We start from the raw sequence: 10,093 nt of genomic DNA on the forward strand, positions 1-10,093 counted from the left end.
TAATTTCTTTTTTCTTTCTTTTGTTTTTCTCTTTTTTTCTCTGTAATCTTAAATTCTTAATAAATATCATTTTAAAAAAATGCGTGCTGAACCTCTGAGAGACGCAGGAGCTGATGGCTTCCCTTTGACTTTTGTCTCTCGTCTCTCGCAGGTGACCGGAGGATGCCCCCCAGACCTCCTCATCCATCTTTTCATGAGAACGGAGGAGAAGCAGCAGCTGTGGAAACAGATCTGGTATGGGGAAAGAGCTTTGTGGGGCAAGAGTCAGAGGAGTGGGGCAGCCAGGGAGCCTCTGGGCCGGAAAGAATTTCTCCTCCTCTTGGCTTCTGTCAAAGCCTCGGTCCTGAACAAAGATGGACAATGCCATTCGAAAAGGTTTATGTTCTGAAAGGAATGAACAGCCACCTCACCTCAACTATCCTTCTGAATTTCTCTGTATTTATCAGTAGCTGTAGTTATATTTCTATATTGATCTAATCAGGCTTCTAAGCAGTTGAGAAGCTTCCAAGAAGTTGAGAAGCCATAACAAACAGTGGCCAGGATTCACCTCAGCAGCCCCATCAGCTGAAGAAGGGGAATCCCCTCCTCCCCCTCTTTGTGCCCCCATGAGCCCCTCTTTCTCCAATTGAGTTATTTTACAATCAGCTGCTGCTGCCTTCTCCCTAGCTTCCTCCGCCGTCTGCTGTGTCAAAGTGGATTCCTGTATCAATTTCTGAATGGATTCTGTATTAGTGTTCACCTTTTGTCCCAAGTTATTTATACTTTCAGGTGCAGTGTCCACTTTCTTGTTAAGTTGCTCCAGTGAAGCATTTATCTTACTTAATGCAACTGCAAGAGCCTCTTCTGTCGACATTCCTTTTGATTTTGAATGTGCTGATGCAGAAACAGCAGCCGCAGAAGTGGTTGAGGGGCCTGATGTTGAAGATCTCCTGGGTTGCTGCCAAGTCTTGCCGGATCTCAATGTCCCCCCAGCTGCTGGCTGTTCTATTTTTCCTTTTTCATTTGCCATAACACTTAACGACTTCAAGGTCAGTCCCAAAGTCTCACGATTTCTTATCTTATGACTGGAAATTCCCCTAGCCCAGCTCTTTTAAAGTAACCAGTTTTAGAGACTTCCACTAGGGGGAAACAGTTTCTATTTGTAATAGTCAATTAGTATCCTCTTTCAAACATAATCCGAAGTTAGTTTCAATTTTTCAATTACTTTTACCCCTTTTTAGTAACAGACGGAGACAGTAGAAACAATGTATATCTCTTATTTTGCTAGCTGTCAAAGAACGTTCTAAGCACTGTCAATGAACATTCCAAAGCGTCAGTCCTGCTAGCAGCCCGTTTCCGGGGTCAGAGCGGCTGTATTTTTACTTTCCTCACTCTCTCTTGCAGGTAAACTCTGTCCTCAACTCCCCCCCCCTTCTCCTGCTACCAAGGGGGGGGGGGTTATACTCATTTCCGATGGAAATTCAGTCTTTTGCGGAAGGCTTTCCAAGACTTTAGCTTGCAGCCTTATTGCTTTCCGTCTATTTACAAATAGGGAAGGCGGACTTCCTGTGTTGGACCTCCCCCGTTTTCGATGCCAAATTAAACTTTTAAAATCCAATTATCCCTCTTCCGCTCTACTCACGGGTAGTTCTTTAAAGTCAAATTGACCACAGGAAAAGGTCAGTGCTCTCCAGCAACAGCTGTGCGGCTTCGCTCCGTGGAAGAAGCAGACGATTCAAAGCACCGTGCCGCTCACCCCACTTCGCTCCGGATCCCCGAAACCGGGTTTCCCCGCGAGTAGGGGAGGCACAAAAGGTGCCCGTCGAATCCCACGCTCACAGGCTTCTCCCGCCTGTAATTTTTTGCGGGTCTCCGCCTTTGCCGTGGCGGCCAGACCCAATTCCCACGGGGCAAATTCCTCCCGATCAGAGGAATTCAGCCATTATCCAGAGGCACCCCCGGAAGTTTTTCCAGGCTTTTAAGCAGTTGAGAAGCCATAGCAAACAGTGGCCGGGATTCACCTCAGCAGCCCCATCAGCTGAAGAAGGGGAATCCCCCTCCTCCCCCTCTCTGTGCCCCCATGAGCCCCTTGAAGTTGGCTGTAGGGCAGAGGGAGGGTCCCATCGCCCCCCAAGCCTCGCACAACGGGAGTAGAGAAGGGATCGTTCTGTCTGGCAGACAGGAATACTTCCACAGACAGAATGATTTGAAGAACAGCATGCGGAGTTCCACCCATGCACACAAAGATTAATACCCATCATTAGAATGCACAGTAAAATAAATTATTGAAATGCTAAAATAGGCATCCAGACCTAAAATGTGCAGCCAAATAATCCCATGAAAAGAACACAACAAGTAATAGGCAGAAAACAACCGAGGAATGTATAGTGGATAATCTTTGTGCTGTCTCAGAAGAGGACCTTTTTCCTTTTCCTTCAGGGTCCTCTGTGCTTTGAAGATGTCGCTGTGTATTTCACAGAGGAGGAGTGGGCGTTGCTGGATCCTGACCAGAGAGCTCTGCATAAGGAAGTCATGGAGGAGAATCGTAGGATCGTGGACTCTCTCAGTAAGGATTCCTGCTGGACTATAATATATGTTTTGAAATACACACACACACACACACCCCTACCTCCACCTGTGAGGATCCTGAAATATTTTGAGGGCGCTCAACAGCATCTGGGATTCTCCTTCCCCGCAGCTCACCTTGAATCTACTGTTCTGTCTGCAAATATTCTTGCCCCACATATGCCTTTTTAAACCATGACCAGGCTGGTCTAGGCTGCTCAGACCTTCTTGAATGTAACTTTCTGTGTGGTGGCAGAAGAAGTAGCAGCTTCTGTGAGGTTTTCTGTTTCTGCTTCAATCACTTTCTGGTTGACCAAAGAGACAACTGGCCTTGCAGATGGAGGAGATTCCATGATTAGGCCAAACAAGATCCTTCCCGGAAGATGCCAGGCTGTTCGAATCTCAGGTTCCCATCAATCTGTGTGTCAAGGAGAGTCAACAAAGGCAGTGAACCCTGTAGTAAGACCTCAGATCTAAGTCCCTTCCGTTCTTCATCTATCACAAACATTCATTGGCAGTCTTCCATATTTTGGGGCTCTATTTCTTCCTGAGGCTCTAATGTGTTTCTCTCTTTGATACAGGTGGAGATGGATTGGAAATTATGAACCAGGGGAACCGTGACAACATTCACAGAGTGGGGAAGTTGTATAAATATTTGGAGTGTGAAGAGAGTTATAGTCTGAGCTCCCATTCTACTTCCCATAAAATATATCCTATTGTGAAAAATCGTTATCGGTACTTGAAAGATGGTAAGACGTTTCGTCAGAAGACATTTCTCACTTTCCCTAAAAGAAGTCACAGCAGGGAGAAACCCCATCAGTGCTTGGAATGTGGGAAGAGCTTCAGGTGGAAAGCTAAGCTCACAGATCATCAAAGAATTCATACAGGGGAGAAACCATATCAGTGTTTGGAGTGTGGAAAGAGCTTCAGGCAGAAAGCTAAGCTCACAGCTCATCAAAGCATTCATACAGGGGAGAAACCATATCAGTGCTTGGAGTGTGGGAAGAGCTTCAGGGAGAAAGCTAAGCTCACAGCTCATCAAAGCATTCATACAGGGGAGAAACCATATCAGTGCTTGGAGTGTGGGAAGAGCTTCAGGGAGAAAGCTAAGCTCACAGCTCATCAAAGCATTCATACAGGGGAGAAACCATATCAGTGCTTGGAGTGTGGGAAGAGCTTCAGGGAGAAAGCTAAGCTCACAGCTCATCAAAGCATTCATACAGGGGAGAAACCATATCAGTGCTTGGAGTGTGGGAAGAGCTTCAGGGAGAAAGCTAAGCTCACAGCTCATCAAAGCATTCATACAGGGGAGAAATCATATCAGTGCTTGGAATGTGGAAAGAATTTTAGTCAGAAGTATACCCTTACTTCACATGAAAGAATTCACAGAGAGAAACCATATAAATGCTTTGAATGTGGAAGGAGCTTCGTTAGGGGCTACCATCTCACTTCCCATCAAAGAATTCACACTGGGGAGAAACCACATAAGTGCTTGGAATGTGGAAAGAGCTTCACAAGCAAGAATAGTCTCACTTCCCATCAAAGAATTCATACAGGGGAGAAACCACATAAGTGCTTGGAATGTGGAAAGAGCTTCAGTTACAGGGCTACGCTCAAGGCCCATCAAAGAATTCATACAGGGGAGGAACTATATCAGTGCTTGGAATGTGGAAAGAGCTTCAGGCAGAAAGCTAACCTCACAGATCATCAAAGAATTCATACAGGGGAGAAACCATATCAGTGCTTGGAATGTGCAAAGAGCTTCAGGCAGAAAGCTAACCTCACAGATCATCAAATAATTCATACAGGGGAGAAACCCCATCAGTGCTTGGAATGTGGGAAGAGCTTCAGGTGGAAAGCTAAGCTCACAGATCATCAAAGAATTCATACAGGGGAGAAACCATATCAGTGTTTGGAGTGTGGAAAGAGCTTCAGGCAGAAAGCTAATCTCATAGCTCATCAAAGAATTCATACAGGGGAGAAACCATATCAGTGTTTGGAGTGTGGAAAGAGCTTCAGGCAGAAACCTAATCTCACAGCTCATCAAAGCATTCATACAGGGGAGAAACCATATCAGTGCTTGGAGTGTGGGAAGAGCTTCAGGGAGAAAGCTAAGCTCACAGCTCATCAAAGCATTCATACAGGGGAGAAACCATATCAGTGCTTGGAGTGTGGGAAGAGCTTCAGGCAGAAAGCTAAGCTCACAGCTCATCAAAGCATTCATACAGGGGAGAAATCATATCAGTGCTTGGAATGTGGAAAGAATTTTAGTCAGAAGTATACCCTTACTTCACATGAAAGAATTCACAGAGAGAAACCATATAAATGCTTTGAATGTGGAAGGAGCTTCGTTAGGGGCTACCATCTCACTTCCCATCAAAGAATTCACACTGGGGAGAAACCACATAAGTGCTTGGAATGTGGAAAGAGCTTCACAAGCAAGAATAGTCTCACTTCCCATCAAAGAATTCATACAGGGGAGAAACCACATAAGTGCTTGGAATGTGGAAAGAGCTTCAGTTACAAGGCTACGCTCAAGGCCCATCAAAGAATTCATACAGGGGAGGAACTATATCAGTGCTTGGAATGTGGAAAGAGCTTCAGGCAGAAAGCTAACCTCACAGATCATCAAAGAATTCATACAGGGGAGAAACCCCATCAGTGCTTAGAATGTGGGAAGAGCTTCAGTCAAAAGCATAGTCTCACTTCCCATCAAAGAATTCATACAGGGGAGAAACCATATCAGTGCTTGAAATGTGGGAAGAGCTTCAAATGGAAGAAAAGTCTCACTTTCCATCAAGGAACTCACAGCAGGGAGAATCATGTTATTTGAAGATGGGTCTCATATGTCCTCTCAATCTCCTCTTTTGCAGGCTAAGCCTACCCAGCTCCTATCGTTCCTTAAAAGGCTAGGTTTCCAAATTCTTGATTATATTGGTCACCCTTCTCTGCACAGATTCCAACTTCTCAATATCCTCCTTTGATTGTGACATCCAGAATTGAGCACAGGACTCCAGGTGTGGTCTGACCAAGGCAGAAGGGAACATAGTCTTACTTCCCATGACCTGGACATTAGACGCCTGTTGAGATAGCCTAAAATAGCATTAGCTTATTTTGCTACTGACTCACCTTGTTGACTCACGTTAAGCTTTTGGTGTCCTAAGACCCTTAGATCCTTTTCACATGTGCTGCTGGCAAGCGTGGTGTTTCCCATAGAATCATAGAATTGTAGAGGTCTAATGGTCTTAGTGGACCACAAGCTAAACATGATTCAATCGTCTGATGGCATCCAGCATGGAAGGAGTGCCTCCGTTTTTTAGCATTTTTAGTAGTCTAAAAATGCTGAATGCTATATGACACAACCTTGATGGCAGAAAGTGAGGAGGAATTAAAGAACCTTTTAATGAGGGTTCTTGGCAGGGGGTTCTTGGCAGGGGGTTGGACTCGATGGCCCTTGTGGTCTCTTCCAATTCTATGATTCTATGATTCTATGAAAATATGGTGTGAAGCTCAACATCAAAAAAAGAAGATCATGGCCGCTGGGCCCATCACCTCCTGGCAAACAGAAGGGGAAGAAATGGAGGCAGTGAGAGGTTTTACTTTCTTGGGCTCCATGATCACTGCAGATGGTGACAGCAGCCACGGAATTAAAAGACGCCTGCTTCTTGGGAGAAAAGCAATGACAAGCCTAGACAGCATCTTAAAAAGCAGAGACATCACCTTGCCAACAAAGGTCCGCATAGTTAAAGCCATGGTTTTCCCAGTAGTGATGTATGGAAGTGAGAGCTGGACCATCAAGAAGGCTGATTGCCGAAGAATGGATGCTTTTGAATTATGGTGCTGGAGGAGACTCTTGAGAGTCCCATGGACTGCAAGAAGATCCAACCTCTCCATTCTGAAGGAAATCAGCCTCTGGTTTTCAGACAAAAGTTTTCTTAAGCATTTTCTTTAACTCAGTATATATCATTCCCCAGAATGCTTTCACCACTCCACAGGACCACCACAAAAGCAATGCCAAACCTAGACAGCATCTTAAAAAGCTGAGACATCACCTTACCAACAAAGGTCCGTATAGTTAAAGCTATGGTTTTCCCAGTCGTGATGTATGGAAGTGAGAGCTGGACCATAAAGAAGGCTGATTGCCAAAGAATGGATGCTTTTGAATTAGAAGACGAAGAAGAGTTTGAATTTGCCTTTCACTCCCTTGAAGGAGTCTCAAAGCGGCTCACATTCTCCTTTCCCTTCCTCCCCCACAACAAACACTCTGTGAGGTGAGTGGGGCTGAGAGACTTCAAAGAAGTGTGACTAGCCCAAGGTCACCCAGCAGCTGCATGTGGAGGAGCGGAGACGCAAACCCGGTTCCCCAGATTACGAGACTACCGCTCTTAACCACTACACCACACTGGCTCTCCAACACTGGAAGTATGGTGTTAGAGGAGACTCTTGAGAGTCCCATGGACTGCAAGAAGATCCAACCTCTCCATTCTGAAGGAAATCAGCCCTGAGTGCTCACTGGAAGGACAGATCGTGAAGCTGAGGCTCCAAGACTTTGGCCACCTCATGAGAAGAGATGTCTCCCTGGAAAAGACCCTGATGTTGGGAAAGATGGAGGGCACAAGGAGAAGGGGACGACAGAGGACGAGATGGTGGGACAGTGTTCTGGAAGCTACTAGCATGAGTTTGACCAAACTGCGGGAGGCAGTGGAAGACAGGAAGGCCTGGCCTGCTCTGGTCCAGGGGGTCACGAAGAGGCGGACACCACTAAACAACAAGCAGTCTCTGCTCTTTTTGCCTTCCCAGGGCGGAAGGTGGAGTGGATGTCTGAAACTCAATGTCAAACTGAAACTCAATCCAGATAAGCCTGAGGCAGTTAGTGGGTGGTGCCCTAGACCAGATGGGTGGGAGATGGCCTGCTCTTAAAAAAAAATAAAATTGGTTTTACATAAAGTTATACACAATAACTCTAACCTTTCCAAAACATACAAAATATCAAGGTTCTTTCAAACCTTCAGACCTTCCCCCACACGGGTTCCAGTTCCAAAGATGTTATCTTTTCCCTTTTTCCTGCATCTTTTACCATTATCCATCTCTTATGTAACCATAGTAACCAAAGTTCAGTTCACATTGCAAGTGTCATTGCATCCCTGCCCGTGATTTTAACTGTCTACAGTATCTGTCAAGTATACTGTCAAGTACAGTGGTGCCTCACAAGACGAAATTAATTCGTTCCGCAAGTTTTTTCTTCTTGCGGGTTTTTCGTCTTGCGAAGCACGGTTTCCCATAGGAATGCATTGAAAATCAATGAATGCGTTCCTAGGGAAACCGCTTGCCAGGCTGGCGGTGCGGAGAAGGGCTTTTCTCAGCACCGCAAGCCTTCAGGACAGGTACGGGAACAGAGGGGAAGGGGCACAGCGCTTTCCCTCTGTTCCCGGGGCTTGCGTGGGAGGATGATTTTTCCTCCCCACCGCCAACATTCAGAACAGCATTCTGAATGTTGGCGGTGGGAAGGAAAACCCTCCTCCCACCCCAAGTCTTCAGGAAAGCCATCCGATGCCGGGTGGCGGGAGAAGGCTTTCCCCCTCCCCCTCCCGGCATCGGAGCTTCGTCCCGATGCCGCGCGGCGTGGGGAGACGTCCCCCCTCCGCCGCCCGGCATCGGGGCTTCGTCCCGATGCCGCGCGGCGGGGGGAGACGTTCCCCCTCCGCCGCCCGGCATCGGGGCTTCGTCCCGATGCCGCGCGGCGGGGGGAGACGTTCCCCCGATGCCGCGCGGCGTGGGGAGACGTTCCCCCTCCGCCGCCCGGCATCGGGGCTTCGTCCCGATGCCGCGCGGCGTGGGGAGACGTTCCCCCTCCGCCGCCCGGCATCGGGGCTTCGTCGCGATGCCGCGCGGCGTGGGGAGACGTTCCCCCTCCGCCGCCCGGCATCGGGGCTTCGTCGCGATGCCGCGCGGCGTGGGGAGACGTTCCCCCTGCGCCGCCCGGCATCGGGGCTTCGTCCCGATGCCGCGCGGCGGGGGGAGACGTTCCCCCTCCGCCGCCCGGCATCGGGAGGAGACGTTCCCCCTCCGCCGCCCGGCATCGGGGCTTCGTTCCGAAGCCGGCGGCGGGAGGAGGTCCGAGGACAGTGGGGAAGACGCGCTGCGCTTCCCCGCTGTCCCTGAGATTTCCCTATGGGCTGTCGTCTTGCGAAGCAAGCCCATAGGGAAATTCGTTTTGCGAAGCGCCTCCAAAACGGAAAACCCTTTCGTCTAGCGGGTTTTCCGTCTTGCGAGGCGTTCGTCTTGCGGGGTACCACTGTATACAATAAAATTATTCCAGTCTTTTAAAAATACTTGTTCTTCCTGGTTTCTGATCTTTCCCCTTAGTCTCGCCATTTCTGCGCATTCCATCAGTTTGGTCTGCCGCTCTTCCTTAGTCGGTACTTCACCTTCTTTCCATCTCTGGGCCAAAAACATTCTCGCTGCCGTCATTACGTACGTAAACAGTCTCTTATTTCCTTTGGGAATTCATCACATATATTATAACAGAGAAGCCTCTGGTTTTCTGACAAAGGGTGAGGGGAGAGACTCCATCAGGCAAGGCCTCCTTCCACCTGCCTTGCCCACCCTCTGCTACTCAATGTGTTTTGTATTGTTTTGTCTACTGTGGCTTGCCGTTGTTTTATTGATTATACTTTAGATATTATTGTAACTGTTAGGTGGATTTCTGTTTAACTTTTATATGTTATTATTATGTTATACTATTCTAATTAATGGTTGAATGTTGCTATTTTGATGTACGCTGCCCATTTTAAAGTTATGTTTTGTATTGCATTAGATTGTTAGATGTATATTTTCTGTTTCTTCAGCTTGTAAACCGCCTTGAGTATTGTAAGATAGAAAGGCACTATACAAATTAAAATTGATGATGTCGATGATGACAAAAGTTTTCTTAAACGCTTTCTTTAATTCAGTATATATCATTTTCCAGAACACTTTTACCACTCCACAGGACCACCACATATGATAAAAGGTACCTTCTTTCCTTCTCCGATAAAGAAAACAATTCCCGACCTGAAGAATTTGGAGCAAATGATTCAGCAAAGGAAACACAGCCCAGAATAACTAAGGAGATAGTACAAGAATACTTGGCTAGTTTAGATGTATTCAAGTCTCCAGGGCCAGATGAACTGCATCCAAGAGTATTAAAAGAACTGGCAGATGTGATCTCAGAACCACTGGCAGTCATCTTTGAGAATTCCTGGAGAACAGGCGAAGTCCCGGCAGACTGGAGGAGGGCAAATGTTGTCCCTATTTTCAAAAAGGGGAAAAGAGAGGACCCAAATAATTACCGCCCAGTCAGTCTGACATCAATACCAGGGAAGATTCTGGAGCAGATCATTAAGCAAACAGTCTGTGAGCACCTAGAAAGGAATGCTGTGATCACCAATAGTCAGCATGGATTTCTGAAAAAGAAGTCATGTCAGACTAACCTGATCTTGTTTTTTGACAGAATTACAAGCCTGGTAGATGAAGGGAACGCAGTGGATGTAGCCTACCTTGATTTCAG

The 10,093-nt window shown here is 47.1% G+C and overlaps 1 protein-coding gene across 13 annotated transcripts in view; it reads left to right on the top strand.

Moving 5' to 3' along the window:
• LOC310702530 (uncharacterized protein) overlaps positions 1–5,972 on the top strand; it is a 50,987-nt gene extending 45,015 nt beyond the window's left edge. For 9 of the 13 annotated variants that reach the window (XM_083494206.1, XM_083494205.1, XM_083494214.1 and 6 more), the window contains 3 exons: positions 152–234; positions 2,419–2,545; positions 3,126–5,972. In XM_083494206.1, coding sequence (XP_083350332.1) covers positions 152–234; positions 2,419–2,545; positions 3,126–5,377 — 2,462 coding nt within the window. In that variant the 3' untranslated portion in view covers positions 5,378–5,972. Of the gene's footprint in view, positions 1–151; positions 235–568; positions 1,029–2,418; positions 2,546–3,125 lie in introns of those variants that run through there. The other 4 variants (XM_083494200.1, XM_083494212.1, XM_083494210.1 and 1 more) reach the window with 4 other exon arrangements.
• The last annotated feature ends 4,121 nt before the right edge of the window (positions 5,973–10,093 follow it).

Source organism: Podarcis liolepis (genome assembly GCF_965112155.1).
Source record: "Podarcis liolepis genome assembly, chromosome: 3".
Taxonomy (NCBI): domain Eukaryota; kingdom Metazoa; phylum Chordata; class Lepidosauria; order Squamata; family Lacertidae; genus Podarcis; species Podarcis liolepis.